This window comes from Pan paniscus, chromosome 1 (assembly GCF_029289425.2).
Source record: "Pan paniscus chromosome 1, NHGRI_mPanPan1-v2.0_pri, whole genome shotgun sequence".
Taxonomy (NCBI): Eukaryota; Metazoa; Chordata; class Mammalia; order Primates; family Hominidae; genus Pan; species Pan paniscus.
In genome coordinates, this window is record NC_073249.2 from 216,560,105 (window position 1) to 216,578,520 (window position 18,416).

An 18,416-nucleotide genomic window follows, 5' to 3' on the forward strand; every position below is an offset into this window, starting at 1 on the left:
ACCTTACAGTCCATGAGGCCTGCCGAGGTCACACTCTAGGGAAAGAAGGAGCCTGCTGGAGCAGAGTGAGCCATGATTGCTCCATGGCACTCCAGCCTGGGCAACAGAGCAAAACTGTCTCAAAAAAAAAAAAAAAGAGAAAAGAAAAATGCTTTGATGGAAAAAAAAAATAACAAAAAACCCAATGTGGCCAAGTCTTCTAAGTTCTGAGAAGCAACTGTAAGCATTTGAAAAAATATGTAAAACTTGTCAATTAAAAATGCTTGTAGTCTGGGCAACATAGTGAGACTCTGTCTCTAGAAAAAAAGAAATTAGGTCGGACGCGCGGACTCAGGCCTGTATTCCCAGCACTTTGGTAGGCTGAGGCGGGCGGATCACAAGATCAGGAGTTTGAGACCAGCCTGGCCAATATGGCGAAACCCCGTCTCTACTAAAAATACAAAAATTAGCTGGGCGTGGTGGCGGACGCCTGTAGTCCCAGCTACTCGGGAGGGTGAGGCAGGAGAATCGCTTGAACCCGGGAAGCGGAGGTTGCAGTGAGCCGAGATCGTGCCACTGCACTCCAGCCTGGGCGACAGAGTGAGAATCTGTCTCAAAAAAAAAAAAAAAAAAAAAAAAAAAAAAAAAGGCCGGGCACGGTGGCTCACGCCTGTAATCCCAGCACTTTGGGAGGCCGATGTGGGCGGATCACGAGGTTAGGAGATCGAGACCGTCCTGGCTAACACAGTGAAACTCCGTCTCTACTAAAAATACAAAAAATTAGCCGGGCATGGTTGCAGGTGCCTGTAGTCCCAGCTACTCGGGAGGCAGGTGCCTGTAGTCCCAGCTACTCGGGAGGCTGAGGCAGGAGAACGGCCTGAACCCGGGAGGCGGAGCTTGCAGTGAGCCGAGATCGCGCCACTGCACTCCAGCCTGGGCGACAGAGCGACACTCCGTCTCAAAAAAAAAAAAAATTAGCTAGGCATGGTGGCCCGTGCCTGTAGTCCCAGCTACGCAGGAGGCTGAGGCAGGAGGATCGCTTGAGCCCAGGAAGTCAAGGCTGCAGTGAGCCGTGATCATGCCACTGCACTCCAGCCTGGGTGACAGAGCAAGACTCTGCCATAAATAAATAAATAAATAAATAAATAAATAAATAAATAAATAAATGCTGCCAACTTCTAAAGGCACTGCTAGACTCTAGACCAAATAAAAGTCACTGGGCTCCAAGCTAGAGGCATCTAGGCACCAATAGCTTCCCACCGTGGTGACCGAAGTCTGGTCTCTGGCCCAGTCCGCATTTTCTTGCGCCCCTTCCCCGCCCCGGCCCGGGGCATTTTGTGGTGGCGAAGTCCATGCCAGCCCTAGGAAGCCCTCTCACACCGATCGGGGTCCCCAACTGCCCGGCCCGGCGTCTCATGCTCGCCTTCTCCGCACCCACCCTCCCAGCAAGCTCTAGTGGCATTGTTACTTCACCGGTTTCTCGGAAACAGAAACTGTGGCTGGGGAAAGGCAAGCGCCGGATATCGCAGGCGTGTGGGGGCCTGGAGGTCCCTTGACAGTTCTCCGAACCCGGCGCCGGCCTCGGGATGTGGCCGGGGTGGAGGCGGCCGCAGAGCCTCCGCCTGGGTGGCCCCGGGGCCAGGCCCCCAGTCGAAGTCCGGGCCCAGCCGCCCGCGCGCCCCCCACCCCTGGCCGCCCGGACCAGCGCCCGCAGGCTCCGTGAACGCCCAGGCGCCGGAGACCCCGGCTCCCCACTCGCCCGCCGCCCGTCCCCCCGGGGACGCGACCTGGGCGCAGCGGCGGAGCTCCGGGTCGGCCCGAGCCTACGGCCTCGGCGTCGTCGTCGCTGGGCCCCGCCCGGCCCCGCCGCCGCGTCACTCGCTGCGCTCGGTCCCCACCCCCGCCCCGGACCCCGCTGCCGTCCCTCTCGGCCCGGCCCCTAACCCTCACCGCGGGAAGACGAACCTGGGATCCCCAGGGCCCGGGCCCTCGCTGCGGCCTGCGTGTCCTGAAGCTGTCTCCCCCTCCAGGCGGCGGGCGGCTCAGCACCCACACCTGCACCCGCCTCCTCCGCAGGGCAGAAGCTCCCGAACGCGCGGCCGCTCCCTGGACCTCCGCACTAGTTCCTTCCTTATGCGGCCCAGGGCTCCACCTTTGACCCGCGGTCCCCTCCCTAGAGGCAGGAGCTGACACCCAGTGGGCTCCTTCTTTCCCTAGGGCGTGACCTCCGCAGGCTTCATAGACTCAAAGGTAAAAAACCTGAGGGGCTGGGAGGTGGCTAACGCCTGTGATGCCAGCACTTTGGGAGGCCGAGGTGGGGAGGATCGCTTGAGGTCCGGAGTTCGAGACCAGCCTGGCCAACATGGCAAAAACCCTGTCTCTACTAAATATACAAAAATTAGCCGGGCGTGGTGGCACACGTCTATAATCCCAGCTCCTCCGGAGGCTGAGGTGGGAGAATCGCTTGAACCTGGGAGGCTGCAGTGAGTGGAGACTGTACCACTGCACTGCAGCCTGGGCGACAGAGCCAGACCTTGTCTCAAAAAATAAAAAACCTCTGAGGTTTTTTATCAGGATTAAGTTCATGAATTTCTTCCATCAGTCAACAAATATTTAGCAAGCACCTTGTTCAGGCAACCACCAAGGGTTGTGCAGGCTGTGCACTGCACAAGGGGACTGGCCCAGGACACATTAATTGCAGTGAGGGCTACATGTTCTCTGTGGAAGGCCGTCCTTTTGCAGTTTGCCATGGGCTGGTGGGTGGTGATCCTGCCCTGGCCAAAGCCCTTATCTAGCTCACCCTTGACTGAGATAGCTAAATGTGAGGAGTACTTATTGAGCACTGGATTAGTCCATGTTCACACTGCTATAAAGAAATAGCCGCGACTGGGTGATTTATAAAAGGAAAGAGGTTTAATTGACTTATAGTTCCATATGGCTGGGGAAGCCTCAAGAAACAATCGCTGGGCGCGGTGACTCACGCCTGTAATCTCAGCACTTTGGGAGGTCGAGGTGGGCGGATCACGAGGTCAGGAGATTGAGACCACCCTGGCCAACATGGTGAAACTCCGTCTCTACTAAAAATACAAAAAAAATTAGCCGGGCATGGTGGTGGGCGCCTGTAGTCTCAGCTACTCCAGAGGCTGAGGCAGGTGAATGGTGTGAACCTGGGAGGCAGAGCTTGCAGTGAGCCGAGATTGCGCCACTGCACTCCAGCCTGGGCGACAGAGCGAGACTCCATTTCAAAAAAAAAAAAAAGAAAAGAAAAGAAAAAAGAAACTTACAATCATGGTGGTGGAAGGTGAGGGGGAAGCAACGACCTTCTTCACATGGCGGCGGGAGGGAGCGGGGAAACCGTCACTTGTAAAACCATCAGATCTCGTGAGAACTCACTCACTATCATGAGAACAGCATGGGGGAAAACCGCTCCCATAATCCAATCACTTCCCACCAGGTCTCTCCCTAAACACCCAGGATTACCATTCAAGATGAGATGTGGGTTGGGACACAAAGCTTAAACATATCACGCACCAACGGTGTGCCAGGCACCATTCTAAATGTTTCGGCTTCATCCAATGTCCGTAAAGCTGTTGGCAAAGAGTAACACCAGGAGGCAGAGCCTGGGTGGCACTGCTGATCTGGCACAAGGTGGACTCAAGGGCTGCCCAGAGATGTCCACACACCCCAACCCCAGCCTGTGGCTGGGCCTCCAGAGGAAGCCAGCAGTACTGGACGGCTGCCAGGTGAGATACCTGCAGCTCACTGAGGGGTCTGCCCATGAACCTGTTTCTGTGATGGCCTGGTTCCTGAAATGCCAACCCCTCTGTACCTTAGACAGAAGCCATGCCATTGTACCATCTGCAGGTCCAGGCAGGACCACCTAAAGTCTGCCTTTCCTTCCAGAAACCACAGGGCACAGGTTAGACTGGGCACACCTTTTATTTGGCTGCATGCAGTAGGGCGAAGTCAGGAGAACACTGCTGTCCTTCCAGCAGGACAAGAGGCAAGTTCCAAGGGTGGCTGGCTGGGAGACAGAGGTCTTGGGAATGGCAGTTCTAGGGGTGGGGTGGGGTCTTGGAATGCTCTCCAAGCCAGAGGGGGCCTGGCCTGGATTTGGGAGGTGGACAGGGGATCCTTCAAACCCCCTACCACACTCATCCAGGGCTCACGTGTCCAGCTGTCAGAGCAGGTCCCAATCCTGCTCCCCACCTACCCTGGGACATCCTGTGCAGGACTCCCTCAGTCCTCTGGGAACCTGACCCCACCTGGTACCCATCTAGCTTCTGGGGCTCCACTGACAGTGAGGACAGTCCACACCCGACCTGGACCCCACCCCGCCCTGGGTCTGCCCATCTCAGTCCTGGCCTGAGCCTCTGGGCCAAAGCCACCTCTTCTGAGCAGGCAGGCAGAGCGAGAGACTGGGAGCAGCAGACAGGGGCAGAGCACGGCCCATGAGCCCACCCTCCACTTCCCAGATTGGTCAGAGTTACATGGTCACCTCCCTGCACCTGCACCATCAGGGCAGCTGCAAGCTTGCCAGTTGTCTTGCCTGTCCCTGCTCCGAGGGTCAAAGAACACAGGTAGAATGGTCCCAGGAGGGGAAGGGAGAGACAGATCCAGGCTGGCCTCCAAGCTTGACTTTCTGAGGGGCCCAGGGGAACATGCTGCACCTCCCACATCTCAGGTGCTCCGTCTCTGAAAGGGGCACACGCAGGCTTCCCCGGCCATCATTCAGGTCAAGACCTTTCGGGGAGAGCTGGCCCGATCCCAGCATGTGAGGGCTGCCCACACTGAGAGGCTCCACAAAGAAGAGGCGGCTAGGGGCAAGGGTTAGAGGTCTGGGGACGCCTGGCCTCCACCTCCCCTTCCCAAGCCCAGCCCTTTTCTGACAGCAGTTGTTTACCAGTCAGGGTTCAGCAGATGGGGGCTCAGGGGGTGTCAGGGCAGCGGGGGCCCGATGGTGATGCTGCTGTTGGTGACCCTCGGGCCGTACCAGCCGGCCCAGTAATGAGTGTCCACGCCGCCGTGCTGAAACCAGATGTAGCGGACGCCGGGCGGGTAGTTGGAGAATGTGTGGGAGACCTGGCAGGGCAGGTAGAGGGGGGAGAAAGGTCAAGGGAGCTGACTCAGGCTGGGTGTGGCGGCTCACACCAGGAATCCCAGTACTTTGGGAGGCTGAGGTGGGAGGGTTGTTTGAGCCCAGGAGTTTGCAACTAGTCTTGTCACAAACCAGAGATAGTGAGATACCATCTCTACAAGAAAAAAAAAATTAGCCAGGCATGGTGGTGTGTGCCTGTAGTTCTAGGCAGGCTGAGGCAGGAGTACAGGCTAAAGGAGGAGTTCAAGACTGCAGTGAGCTGTGATCATGTCACTGCGCTCCAGCCTGGGCAACAGAGTGAGACCGTGTCTCTAAAAAACAAAAGAAATAAAAGAAGATGAGCCTTAAAAAAAAAGGGTGGGAGCAGACTCTGAGTGTGGCACTGCCTGAGGGGGGCAGGGGAACAAGGAAGGGGCTGAGTTCTTGGTGCCAGCTAGAAATCAGTGGAGTTCTTGTTTGAACTCTGTGATTTGGGACAGACCAATTCCTTTCTCTGTGCTTCAGTTTCCTCATCTATAAAACGGAGCAAAATCCTGCTGGTCTACTCCACAGGATTATCATTCAGCCCAAAGGAATGGAAAGAAACTGCAAGCTGCCAAAGGATGTCCAATATACTCATCACGGGGCACATGTATTATTTAGGTTAAAATTAAGTAAAAGTGCCCGGCATGGTGGCTCATGCCTGTAATCCCAGAACTTTGGGAGGCCGAGGCGGGTGGATCACCTGAGGTCGGGAGATGGAGACCAGCCTGACCAACATGGAGAAACCCCATCTCTACTAAAAATACAAAATTAGCTGGGCGTGGTGGCGCATGCCTGTAATCTCAGCTACTCAGGAGGCTGAGGCAGGAGAATCGTTTGAACCCGGGAGGCAGAGGTTGTGGTGAGCTGAGATCGCGTCACTGCACTCCAACCTGGGTGACAGAGCGAGACTCCGTCTCAAAAAAAAAAAAAAAAATTAAGTAAAATTAGATGAAATAAAAAATTCAGGTACTCAGTTGTACTAGGAACTGGCTCTTACTAACTTCAGTGGTCACATGTAGCTACTGGCTACCTTATGGATAGCATAGACACAGACCATTTCTATCACTACAGAAAGTTCTATTGGACAGGGCTGGGGTTGGCAAACGATGGCCTGCAGGCCCACTGCCTGTTTTTATAAATAAAGTTTTACTGGAACATAGCCATGTCCATTCGTTTACATATTGTCTAGAGCTGTTTTCACACAACAGCAAAGTTGGAGAGTTGAGTAATTGTGACAGAGACAATGTGACCTGCAAAGCCTAAAATATTCGTATCTGCCATTTTAAGAAAACATTTGCTAGGGCTGGGCACAGTGGCTCATGCCTGTAGTTCCAGCACTTTGGGAGGCTGAGGCAGAAGGATGACTTGAGGCCAGGAGTGCGAGACCAGCCTGGGCAACAAAGCAAAACTCCATCTCTACAAAAAAACATTTTTTTTTTAATTAGTGGTGGTGCACACCTGTACTCCCAGCTACTCAGGATGCTGAGGCAGGAGGATGACTTGAGCCTAAGAGTTTGAGTCTGCAGTGAGCTATGAATGCGCCAGCCTGGGTGACAGAGACCCTGTCCCTAAAAATATGTTAAGTAAATTAAAACAAACAAACAAACAAATATTTGCTGACCCCAGTCTAGAAAACAGTAGTAATCAATACTAGTAATTAGTAACAGTCAGTCAACCTTTTGGAATTTTTTTTTCTTTTTTTTTTTTTGAGATGGAGTTTCGCTCTTGTTGCCCAGGCTGGAGTGCAATGGCGTGATCTCGGCTCACTGCAACCTCCGCCTCCTGGATTCAAGCGATTCTTCTGCCTCAGCCTCCCAAGTAGCTGGCATGCGCCACCATGCCTGGGTAATTTTGTATTTTTAGTAAAGACGGGGTTTCTCCATGTTGGTCAGGCTGGTCTCGAACTCCCAACCTCAGGTGATCTGCCTACCTGGGCCTCCCAAAGTGCTGGGATTACAGGTGTGAGCCACTATGCCCTGCCAACCTTTTGGAATATTTTTTGGCCCTGGCTTTGCCAGCATCATTTCACTGATTTCTTTCAGAGCTCTATGAGGGAAACACTATATACCCATTTTACAGAAACAGCGAGTGAAGCTCAGAGCATTGGAAGCACAGGTGAGAAGGTGCAGAGCTTGGATCTGAACCTAGGCCCCGTCTGACCACAGTCTCAGCCTTGGACGATCTACCTCTGCCCCCGTCCCCCAGGCCCACGCACCTCCCTCCACTTGGCATCGCTCTTCTGCTGGATGGTCGCCGGGTCTGGCTGGAAGGTCCCCAGAGGCGCGTGTGCGGACGACAGGAGCTGAACGCACAGCTGGTACTTGGACCCGCAATCTGGCCTGGCTGCGAACCTGCAGGGAGAGGGAGGGCCCATCAGGGCCTCGGAGATTGGGGGCAGGGCGGGGGTGGGGTGCCTGATTGGCATGCCCCACCCCAGACCCTCGCCCCAGGCACTCACCAGTCCTTGACCTCGATGTCCGGCCGTGTGGTATCCATCAGCTCCTCCCAATACCCTTCGGCCTTGAGGTCCACCACCTGGGACTTGAGGCAGGTGCTGGGGGCAGGCAGAGGGGTGGGAGGGGCTGGGCTCACCACTAGGGCAGTGAGGGGCTAGGACTGCCCCTTCCAGGGTGGGAGAGACCCCAGGGTAAATTGATTTGGGCTTTCCCCTACCCCAAGTCCCCGGATCTTACTAATATGAAGTAACGAAGTATTTCTTGACCTGGTCATTGGGGAATTCCTTCCTCTGGTCTCGAGAGAGATCCTCCACCTTCCACTCATCGCCTCCATTCACATCCAGGCTCCAGAACTCGAACCCCTCTGATGGAAAAGCAGAGTTCACACTGAAGGGAAGTCCCTCAGTGGCCGCCTTCTCCCAAATGCCCCTTCCTCCCCACTCCTCTGCCCACATCTTGGCGGCTGCCCTCAAGCCCTGTGCTGTGGGACGCTGCAGATCACAGTGCCCACCGCGTATTAGGTGCTTCCTGTGTTGCAGGCACAGGGAGGTGACTTCACTGGGGGCCCTGAGACACATGGTGATGGGAATGACCAGACCTCTTCTGTGATGGAGAACGCTCTGATGTGGGCCAGACAGACCTGGGTCTAGTCCCAGCTGTACCAGTACTCGGTTGTCTGACCTTGGACCAGTTGCTTTTCCTCTCTGACCCTTGGTTGTCTCCTCTGTAAACTGGAGTAAGAATAGGGGCTGAGAAGCATTTTTGGCAAAGTGCCAAAATGTTTTAGGACTTGTGGCCCACATACTATCTCTATTGTATAGTTTTTTGTTGTTGTTGTTTCTTTTCCTATAACCCCTTAAAAACACAAAAACTTTTTTTGTTTTTGTTTTTTGAGATAGGGTTTCGCTCGTCACCCAGGCTGGAGTGCAATGGCTCGATCTCAGCTCACTGTAACCTCTGCCTCCTGGGTTCCAGTGATTCTCCTGCTTCAGCCTCCCGAGTAGCTGGGATTACAGGTGCATGCCACCACACCTGGTTAATGTTTGTATTTTTTTGTAGAGACGGTGTTTCGCCATGTTGGCCAAGCTGGTCTCGATCTCCTGACCTCAGATGATCCACCCACCTTGGCCTCCCAAAGTGCTGGGACTACAGGTGTGAGCCACTGCACCCAGCCCAGCTGCCTTCTGTGATGGAGAAAGCTCTGATGTGGGCCAGACAGACCTGGGTCTAGTCCCAGCTCTACCAGTACTCAGCTGTGTGACCTCAGGCCAGTTGCTTTTCCTCTCTGAGCCTCAGTTGTCTCCTCTGTAAACTGGAGTTAAGAATAGGGGCTGGGAAGCTTTTTTGGCAAAGTGCGAAAATATTTTAGGACTTGTGGGCCATAAACTATCTCTATTGTATAGTTTTTTGTTGTTTCTTCTTCTTTTTATAACACTTTTAAAATGTAAAAACAATTATTAGAACAATTATTAATGCCTCAGCCAGATTTGGCTCATGGACAGCTTGTAGGAGTGGTTTTATTATCATTTTGCTCCAGAATTTGGTCAAGTTGTGGAAAATGAGGTTCCCATGCCATCCCAGTGTCAACCCAACAACACAGCAAGCAAGGATCAGTGGAAGCCTTGCTTTACCTGTTGTTGTAACATACTGAGAAGACGACTGGATCTCCCATTCTTCCACAAGCAAAACCCTTTTGGCCCTCTGGGACCATGTCAGTAGGCCCAACCCTGGAGCCTAGAAACTAGGCCAGCAAAATATGGCTCTGACTTCCTGGCCTTGTGTCTTGAGCGGAATTAGTCTCAGCTGGCCAACATTCCCTTGCCTAGGAAAGGTCACTGGGGAAATAATCTTAAGAGTAGAATAAGAGGCCGGGCGTGGTGGCTCATGCGTGTAATCCTAGCACTTTGGGAGGCCAAGGTGGGTGGATCACTTGAGGCCAGGAGTTTGAGACCAGCCTGGCCAACATGGTGAAACTGTGTCTCTATTAAAAATACAAAAAATTAGCTGGGCGTGGTGGCGGGCACCGGTAATCCCAGCTACTCGGGAGGCTGAGGCAGGAGAATCGCTTGAACCCAGGAGGTGGAGGTTGCAGTGAGCCAAGATCGCACCATTGCACTCCAGCTTGGGCAACAGAGCGAGACTCCACCTTAAAAAAAAAAAAAATTAGCCAGGTGTGGTGGCACATGCCTGTAATCCCAGCTACTTGGGAGGCTGAACTTGGGAGGTGGAGGTTACAGTGAGCCAAGATTGTGTCACTGTACTCCAGCCTGGGTGACAGAGTGAAACTCCGTCTCAAAAAAAAAAAAAAAAAAAAAAAAGAGAGTATAGTAAGAATAAGAAACACCACTCTTGGCCTCAGTTTGCCCATCTGAAAAATGTGTGCACTAACAGTAGCTACCTCTTTGGGTTACTGTGAGAGAAGTAAAGGTGTTAAACCATCCAAAGTACCCGGCTCACACTAAGTGCTCAATACATGTTCCTGGTGTCATGACTGTGTACTGGAGGCATGCCAGACCCGGCCTGTACCCCACCTTCAGCGCACGGGTTGTGCAGGAGGTTCCTGTGCAGGCTCCGTAAGAAGTAGAAGATCTTCCAGTCGGCCACGGGCTGGTCCCAGTCCTCGGTGATGAAGCCCTCTCGCAGGCACTTGCGTTTCCAGAGGGTCACGAGGTCGATGAGGTCCCGCCAGAGGCTGCAGACCAGGCGGCAGTTCAGCAGCAGCTGGCGGGCGGGCACGTGCGTGAACAGCTCCAGCAGGATGTTCTCGGGCAGCTCGTTGATGTTCCCCACAGCCATGGCTTGTGGCTTCTGGACACCCTCCTGTAGCTGTTGAAAAGCTATGCTGCAGGCCTCATCCCTGCTCTGCCATTTATCTCGGGAGAGCATGGTGCCTCTCCCAGCCTGTTTCCTTCTCTGTAAATGGATGCCTTACCTCCAGGGGTCACTGGGGCGGTCCAAGGAGCTTGGGACACATCAGGTACTTTAATAAAAGGTGAGCTCTGATTTTTTTTCTCTGGCCTCTCACAATAGAGGTGGAAGGCACTGCCCAAGGTCAAAAATAAGGGCAGAGGGGGAAGGAGCCCGGATCTTCTTTGATTCCAGGGCCAGCCTTTTTCAGTAGGCCAGTCTTTAATGGGGATATAATGCGCAGCCGGGCAGAGCACCCCAGGCCTCCGGTGCCGTCACCATCCTCTCTCCCATCCTCAGAACATGATGGGAGGAGGAGGCTAATTATCACTGCCTCCCGCGGAGGTCCAAAGGGCTCCAGCCACCTTCTCAAGATCTCAGAGGACATGATCTCCTGCCTAGGTGGGAGTGGCAAGAGGGTGGGCGACAGGGAAGGGCCCTTCCTATCTCCCCACCCCCACCCCCAGCCCCGCGGCTGGGCTCCGCCAGCCCCAAGTCCGCCAGCGCGCCTGCAGCCTCCCCTTCCCACGCTGTGCCTTAAAATGCCCCCCAAAGTCTGGGCTCGGACCCCTGTACATCGATGGCGACCCCAGCCCCCGTTCGCAGCCGCGCAGCGCAGCCCGGGCAAGCTCGGCGGCCTGGGCCTAGTCGGTGCCAGGCCTCCCTCGGCAACTGCGGCGCGACCCGGAACCCAGGAGCCTTCCCGGCAGCCCCCGCCCAGCCGCGCCCCCTCCCCAGCGCCCCCCGCGCCCCCTCCTGCCGGTCACCTGCGCTCGGCCGCCGCGGCACGATCCGCTGGGCCGCCCAAGCTGCACCGCCTGGACCTGCGCTTGCCTGGGAAGCGAGGCCCCGCCCCGGCCCGCCAGGCCCCGCCCCCGCGCCCCGCGCCCCGCCCCGCGCAGCGCTGGGCCAGGGACGCACCCCCACCGCGTCGTAGGAAAATTACCTGGTGTGGGGGGTGGGGCGGAAGGCACCTCCTATACCCCGACTCCGCCTGGGCCACCCGCCCCGCACCCTCGGCCTGACCCAGCCTCTCCGTGCCTCCCCTAGCCGCCTCCTCCCAGCAGTCCCCCAGGAGCGAGCTGCGAGATGCCCCAAATCGGACCCCTCCCCAGCTGGAAAAAAAACGACTCCTGACCTTTCCCAGCCTCCTCGGTCCGCTGAGGAACCCGCAGCCCCGGGCCTCGAGCAGACTGCTGGGACTGCGGGGCGGCCGGGCGCGGGGCCAGAGGCGGGGCGGGGCGGGTCGGGTCGGGGGCCTTTAAGAGGCGCGGTCGCCGGGACCGACACAGACGCGGACAGCGCCGGGACTCGCCGCCCCGGGACTCGCGCAGCCCGCAGCGCTCCGGCTCCTCCTTCTCTCGCGACCGCCCTCCGCAGCGATGGACGGAGACGGTGACCCAGGTAGCCGCCGCCTGGACCGCTCGCTGCGGCGGGGAGGGGAGATGGGGTCGGCGGGCGAGCGCTGCACAGAGGGGCGTCAGAGAGCGAGGGGACCCGGAGACCTGGCGCGGCAAACTTTCACGCCAGCGAAGTCCTAGAGGCGGTCTCCAAAGAGCACGTCTCTCTGCTATCTTGGTCTGGCGGGAGGCCTTGAGAGGCGACTGGCAAGGAGAGAGAACTCCTGGGTCCCATTTAGCCAGGAAGTAGCACCAGAGGACCCCCACATTCCCGCCTCCCAGCTTCCTGAGGGTCTGTCTGGCGGGGGCCTGGGATGCGTCTGGGAGGGAGGCTGCGAGCCTTTTCTTTCATCAGCTCTTCCAGCTCTGGGCCTTGGACCGTCTGAATCCCCGTGGGTTCCTTGGGGTCCCAGGCCTGGCCTCACCTATTCCTGCCTTCCTCCTGAGCTCCCTTGTCTGGAGGGGCTGCCCCTCCCCGGGGTAGTGAGATGCCCAGTGGGGACCCGACTAGCAGTGAGGGAGCGTTGGGGGCAGCTTTGGCTGGTGCTCAGGGCCTTCCCAGGCTGCCCAGTCATCCTCTCTGGCACCCAAGACCCCTCACCCCCATCCCTCCAACTCCCTGCGGGGCCTGCAGGGCTTGCCTGCTGAGTCAGGATGGAAACAAGACCTGCCTGCAGACAGCCCTCACTCTTTCCTCATCAGGTCCAGCTGGGGATGGGCATTGCTTGGGTTAGGCGGTGGCAAACAGACTGATGAAAGCTCAGGCCCCCCCTCACCCCCCATTCCCCCGCCTCCAGCCCTGAAAATTCCAGCTCCTGCAGCCCTTGCTCCCAATCCACGGCCTTCTGGCCACACCCTCTGTAGGGCTCCAGAACTGGCTCCTGCTTTTTCCCAGGGCTGAGCTATTCCCTGGACTCTGGGGCCCACTCCAGGTGAGTGAATCAGCCTCGCAGGCAGGCAGCTTCCAGGGGCCAGATAACTTTCCGCCGGCAACAATGTGGGGAGTTGTGTGTGTAAGAGAGAGGGTGGGGGGAGCTGTAATTGGATCTGGGGCCTCGAGTGCCAGGCCCCGGGGCCAGAAGAGGGGACTGGGTGAGGTGCACCTTTCGGGGAGCATCAGGTGTCCGATGGGGCCAGGGCCGGAGGGAGGGCTGGAGAGGTGAGGACACTGGGCCTAGCTCCCCAGAGAGCTGTGGGCATCCGCCTGGGCAGGCGATGTGACTTCAGGGCCTGGCATTTTCCTCTGTCTTCCTGCTGTTCTGCGATGTGGTCTGGGAGAAGCTGTTAAGCCTTTTTTGGCCTCAGTTTCCTCTTTGCCAAAGGGGCCGGTGTAAATCCCCACATCATAAAGATGTGGCCAAAAAAATGCTAATAAGGAAGGAGAAGTGCTGTGTTCAATGAGGTTCACTCAGTAAGATTGACTGAGGACTCACTGTGTGCTCTGGGCTCTGTGAAAGCTCTCAAGGGCCTGACTGTGGGTTGGGCAGGGAGGAGAGGCTGCATATGAGGAGGTTAGGGGCTGGTGGGCCTGGAGACTTGGGTCTGAGTCCTGCCACCTGTCCCCTTCCCCAGTGCCTGGCCTGTTCCCACCACCGCCTTGGCTCTCCAGGGCCTAGCCCACGGGAACTCCCCATCCGTAGGTCAGAGCTGTAGTCTTCCTGATCACCCAGAGTGGCCCCATCTCCTCCTCACTGGCTCTCCCTCGTCCAGGCATCTGGGGCACTCGGTGTCCACTTACTCAAGGCTGTGATGGCCCAGCTGAAGCCGACTGGGATGCAAGAGACAGTCTGGCTGCTGCGGTGACATCTGCCTGCCTCCTTACAATTCAGAATGCCCTTGTCCCCCTCCTCAGGGGATTTGGACATCTGTCCTGCTTGTATGGCCTGGCACAACGATTACCCCCATTTTATAGATGAGAAAACTGAGGGCCACGGATGGGAAAAGGAGGTGGAGAAAGTTTCCTTTCCCAAGCCCCTATGTCATCTCCTTGCTTGATACAGTTTCTTTTAATAAGTCCCTCCTCATCCCCAAGTCACACAATAGCTGGGGACAGCTGGGTCTCCAGGCTCTGTTCTCCAGCCCCTGAAGGCCCCAGGTCCCATGTCCCCTTCCCTAAATACTGGCAGTGTGTCCTTCAACAAGTCACTTCATCCCTGAGCCTGAGCATTTGCACCTGCAAAGTCAAAATCCTGGCCTGGGTGTAGTGGAGAATGACTAATCCCAGAACTTTAGGAGGCCGAGGCAGGAAGATTGCTTGAGTCCAGGAGTTGGAGGTCAGCCTGAGCAACAGAGTGAGACCCTATCTTTAAAAAGAAAAGTCAGCCGGGCGTGGTGGCTGACGCCTTTAATCCCAGCACTTTGGGAGGCCGAGGCGGGTGGATCACCTGAGGTCAGGAGTTTGAGACCAGCCATGCCAACATGGTGAAACCCCGCCTCTACTAAAAATACAAAAATTAGCCAGGCGTGGTGGCACATGCCTGTCATCCCAGTACTTGGGAGGCTGAGGCAGAAGAATCGCTTCTCAGCTTCCAGCTACCTGGGAGGCAGAGGTTGCAGTGAGCTGAGATGGAGCAGTGACAGAGCAAGCGAGACTCCATCTCAAAAAAAAAAAAAGTCAAAATCCTAACACTGCCTACTAATTCAGTGAATTATTTTGTGGAGGCTGTGGTGGTTTAAGATGGCTCTGGAGCCAGGCTGTCTGGGTTCAAATCCAGGCTCCAACCACTGATTAGCCGTGTGATCCTGGGCCGTTTCACCTCTCTGTGCCTCAGTTTCCTCATCAATGAAATAAGAACAGCAATAAGAGCAACCTCAAAGAAATGGTATGAGGATTTAAAGAGTAAATGAAGTTGAAATGCTTTGGACGGTGCCTAACACTTGATGAGTGCCCCCAAAACATGAGTTCCTGACAACAGACCAGGAAAGTGCCAGATGCCAGGCACAGGGCATGAAGCTGTGTGTTTTCCAGACCATGTTCTGGCCCTTATAAGGCTCCGTATGGTCCAGAGACAGGCGTTTATCACAGGATCACACCCCAGGACAAAAGCTAGGAAGGGCTGTGAGAGGGTGTCATGGGGGAAGTCCCGGAAGCCTTCCTGAGGAGGTGAGGGGAGCAGGAATCTCAGAGGGTGGTTGGGAGGAAGAAAGAAATTCCTGTGTGAAGCATTGTACAGTGCTATAGATGGATGTCATTAATAATAATAATATGATCCTTGCTGCCATCTGCCCAGGCGTGGGGCTTACTGGTCCAGCAGAGGAAATAGGCCTCTGAGGCACCTCTTTGGACTTAGGGGCTGATCCGGGGTTGGTCTGTGGCCTTGTGGCCCTCGTTCTTGGGCACCAGTATGGAGTCACAGAATCTCCCGCCCCAGCTGTGGATTGTCCCACGGTGGGTGGGGGAAGATACGGGCACATTGCAGTCCTGGGGCCTGGAGGAGTACAGGGTGGAGGAATCACAGCCCCCCACCCATCCCTGCCTGCAGAGAGCGTGGGCCAGCCCGAGGAGGCAAGCCCGGAGGAGCAGCCAGAGGAGGCGAGTGCTGAGGAGGAGCGGCTGGAGGACCAGGAGGAGGAGGAGGCGGCGGCCGCCGCGTACCTGGACGAGCTGCCCGAGCCGCTGCTGCTGCGCGTGCTGGCCGCACTGCCGGCCGCCGAGCTGGTGCAGGCCTGCCGCCTGGTGTGCCTGCGCTGGAAGGAGCTGGTGGACGGCGCCCCGCTGTGGCTGCTCAAGTGCCAGCAGGAGGGGCTGGTGCCCGAGGGCGGCGTGGAGGAGGAGCGCGACCACTGGCAGCAGTTCTACTTCCTGAGCAAGCGGCGCCGCAACCTTCTGCGTAACCCGTGTGGGGAAGGTGAGAGGCCCTCGCTGGGCGAGCTCAGCTTCCCCTGCTGCGAAATGGGCCGAAACGGCGCCGGCTGGCTTTGAGGGAGAAATGGGATTAAGCGCCTGGCTCAGTGCCAGCACTGGGTAGCCCCAAGGCTGTCTATTACTGTAGCTCTCTGGCCACCTGTGCCCTGGGGTCTCCCGGGTCCTCCCACCCTCAGCCAGCTGGGGCAGGGCGGGATGCGGGACATACCTCCCGGGAGGCAGATTTAGAAAGTGCCCACTGGTCCACCCTCTCATTCATCATCTGCCCACCAAGACACCAAGTGCCACCTTTGCCCTGCCCCCCACCACATAGTGGCAAGAGCCAGCCTTAGCAGGGACTGAGTGACCAGGGTGGGGCTGTCGTGTCCCTACAGAGGACTTGGAAGGCTGGTGTGACGTGGAGCATGGTGGGGACGGCTGGAGGGTGGAGGAGCTGCCTGGAGACAGTGGGGTGGAGTTCACCCACGATGAGAGCGTCAAGAAGTACTTCGCCTCCTCCTTTGAGTAAGGAGAAGGGGGTGGAGGAGGTGGGAAGGGGGGAGTGTTCGCTCTGTCCTAACTCCAGTTCTCCCAGGTGGTGTCGCAAAGCACAGGTGATTGACCTGCAGGCTGAGGGCTACTGGGAGGAGCTGCTGGACACGACTCAGCCGGCCATCGTGGTGAAGGACTGGTGAGAGGGTCCTGGGGTGGCATGGGGCTGGGAGGAACGGGGTAAGGCAGAGGGGAGAGCCAGCTGGGGAACCCCCCGCCTGGGGGTGCTGCCTCCCCACTGCAGGGGTTGAGGCCACGTGGGCCACGGGTCTGCAAAGGTTGACAACTTCCGTGTTTGCAGGAGAACCTGGAAACCCACCTCCCCTCCTGAGTTTTAAATGTTGGCAAATATATGCACATATATATGTTTGTATATATGTAATGTATATATTTCAAAATCAGTCTGCGGTCCAAAACAAAGGCCACTCTGTGGACTGGCTTTGGCCCCAAGCTGGGGTCTGGCCAACTTGGAATGTAGTCCTTGTGTTTCGCTCGTGGGCTGTCACTTTCTCTTGCTGGCCTCGTTTCCCTTATCTGTAAACTGGGAACACTGGCAGTGCTGGCTGACAGGGATGTTGGGCGCACAGGAGGACTTTTGTGGAAATCCCCATCCCCAGGACGTGTTCAGCAGGGCTGAGGCCATGCCCCCACCCCACCTCCCGCCCCCCACCTCGCTCCCTCCCTCTGAGCAGGTACTCGGGCCGCAGCGACGCTGGTTGCCTCTACGAGCTCACCGTTAAGCTACTGTCCGAGCACGAGAACGTGCTGGCTGAGTTCAGCAGCGGGCAGGTGGCAGTGCCCCAAGACAGTGACGGCGGGGGCTGGATGGAGGTGAGCCTGGGGGACCCAGGGCGGAGGGGTGGGGCACGGACGTGAGGGGCGTGGCTCGAGGAGACCCCGCCCACAGCGCTCCTGGGCTGGGCTGGGCTGAGATAGTCACCGGGTGGTGGAGAGAGCTCTGAATACCGCGGAGGAACCGAGTGGGGGAGCTGCAGGTCGGTCGGTGTACCGGGGTGGGGCGGTGTACCGGGGTGGGGCGGCAGGAGAGGCCTCAGGACCTCCGAGGCTGACTCTTGCTACCTCCACCCCCAGATCTCCCACACCTTCACCGACTACGGGCCGGGCGTCCGCTTCGTCCGCTTCCAGCACGGGGGGCAGGACTCCGTCTACTGGAAGGGCTGGTTCGGGGCCCGGGTGACCAACAGCAGCGTGTGGGTAGAACCCTGAGCGACCCTGCCTCCACTCTCCCCCAGCTGCCTGGAGGGGCAAAGGTCGAGGGTAGATAGGCCTTAACTTAGTCCATAGCGTCCTCACCTTCCCCAAGCCACACATCCTCCTGCCATCCCTTGCTCCGATCCCAGCCCCTGAGCAGGGAGAGAGAAGTTTTGTTGGCATAGGTTTGCTTAGGTAGCCGGCTTCTAGAATGTAGATCCGTGAGGGCGTGAGCTTGGACTGGACCCACTGCTGAATCCCCTGCACCTAGCACAGTGCCTGCCACAAAGTGGGCTCTCAATAAATATTATTTGTCCAAGGAAGGAATGAATGAACAAATGGATAAACACTGCTCCCTTCCCATCCTTTTCTGTCTCCTGAGGGCCCCCGGCATAGCCTGGAAAAATACTTGGTAGGGCTCCAGCTGCTCTGGTTTCCAGCGGACCTTGGGCCAGTATGGAGTCAGCTGGGCCCGGCCTTGCCAGGCAGGACAAAGCTGGGATTGTGAGACCAAGGAAGGTTGAGCTGAGCCTGGCGCCTGACCGACACCCAAGCTGCCCAGAGGCCAGAATAGGGCATGTTGGCGGGGGGGCTGCCCTCCAGGCCTCTCTTGGTCCAGTGAGTATCCTAGGCCTTGCTATGACCCCCCATCCTTTACTAAAGGCAGAGTGGGGTTGGGGGTGTACCAGTTCTCAGGGCCCGGGTGACCAATAGCAGCATGTGGGTAGAGCCCTGAGCGGCCCTGCTTCCACCCTCCCCCAGCTGCTTGGAAGGGTAGAGGCTGGGAGTAGATAGGCCTTAACTTAGTCCATAGCGTCCTCACCTTCCCCAAACCTCCACAGCCCTTCATCAAGCTGGGCCCCTAGGGCAAGGTGTCAGTTCCTTTGTCTGATTGGCAACTGGGGTGGGTGTGGACTGTGCTAGGGTCTAGGGTACCAGTTCTC

At 57.0% G+C, this 18,416-nt stretch overlaps 2 protein-coding genes across 16 annotated transcripts; one reads left to right on the forward strand and one right to left on the reverse strand.

Moving 5' to 3' along the window:
- Positions 1-2,870: 2,870 nt before the first annotated feature.
- Positions 2,871-11,742, reverse strand: FBXO44 (F-box protein 44). 15 transcript variants are annotated; one of them, XR_008621087.1, is made up of 8 exons: positions 11,232-11,354; positions 10,089-10,383; positions 7,795-7,921; positions 7,560-7,655; positions 7,317-7,452; positions 4,883-5,061; positions 3,511-3,566; positions 2,871-3,375 (listed from the first exon to the last, which is right to left on the reverse strand). XR_008621087.1 is itself a non-coding variant. In XM_055098477.2 (7 exons), the coding sequence occupies exons 2-6, from the start codon at positions 10,351-10,353 to the stop codon at positions 4,918-4,920; spliced, it is 768 nt and encodes a 255-aa protein (XP_054954452.1). In that variant the 5' UTR covers positions 10,354-10,383; positions 11,232-11,354; the 3' UTR covers positions 2,871-3,566; positions 4,883-4,917. The 15 variants fall into 15 exon arrangements, 11 of the variants coding, with proteins under 11 accessions (XP_054954452.1, XP_054954475.1, XP_054954440.1 ...); XR_008621091.2 differs by lacking the exon at positions 7,560-7,655 and having other exon boundaries at positions 7,824-7,921; XR_010111326.1 differs by lacking the exon at positions 7,560-7,655 and having other exon boundaries at positions 2,871-3,339; positions 3,460-3,566; positions 7,824-7,921.
- On the forward strand, positions 11,734-17,795 carry FBXO2 (F-box protein 2). Its single transcript, XM_003822076.4, has 6 exons — positions 11,734-11,868; positions 15,347-15,712; positions 16,104-16,233; positions 16,304-16,399; positions 16,953-17,091; positions 17,353-17,795. The coding sequence occupies exons 1-6, from the start codon at positions 11,847-11,849 to the stop codon at positions 17,485-17,487; spliced, it is 888 nt and encodes a 295-aa protein (XP_003822124.1). The 5' UTR covers positions 11,734-11,846; the 3' UTR covers positions 17,488-17,795.
- The last annotated feature ends 621 nt before the right edge of the window (positions 17,796-18,416 follow it).

Excerpts from the sequence above, each read along its gene's own strand:
- FBXO44 (XM_055098477.2), bottom strand. The coding sequence starts at position 10,353 with ATGGCTGTGGGGAACATCAACGAGCTGCCCGAGAACATCCTGCTGGAG. Across the intron at positions 7,453-7,559 it reads GACATCGAGGTCAAGGACTG|GTTCGCAGCCAGGCCAGATT; the intron begins GTGAGTGCCTGG and ends CTCTCCCTGCAG. Across the intron at positions 5,062-7,316 it reads GCGATGCCAAGTGGAGGGAG|GTCTCCCACACATTCTCCAA; the intron begins GTGCGTGGGCCT and ends CTGCCCTGCCAG.
- FBXO2 (XM_003822076.4), top strand. The coding sequence starts at position 11,847 with ATGGACGGAGACGGTGACCCAG. Across the intron at positions 16,234-16,303 it reads TACTTCGCCTCCTCCTTTGA|GTGGTGTCGCAAAGCACAGG; the intron begins GTAAGGAGAAGG and ends CAGTTCTCCCAG. Across the intron at positions 16,400-16,952 it reads GCCATCGTGGTGAAGGACTG|GTACTCGGGCCGCAGCGACG; the intron begins GTGAGAGGGTCC and ends CCCTCTGAGCAG.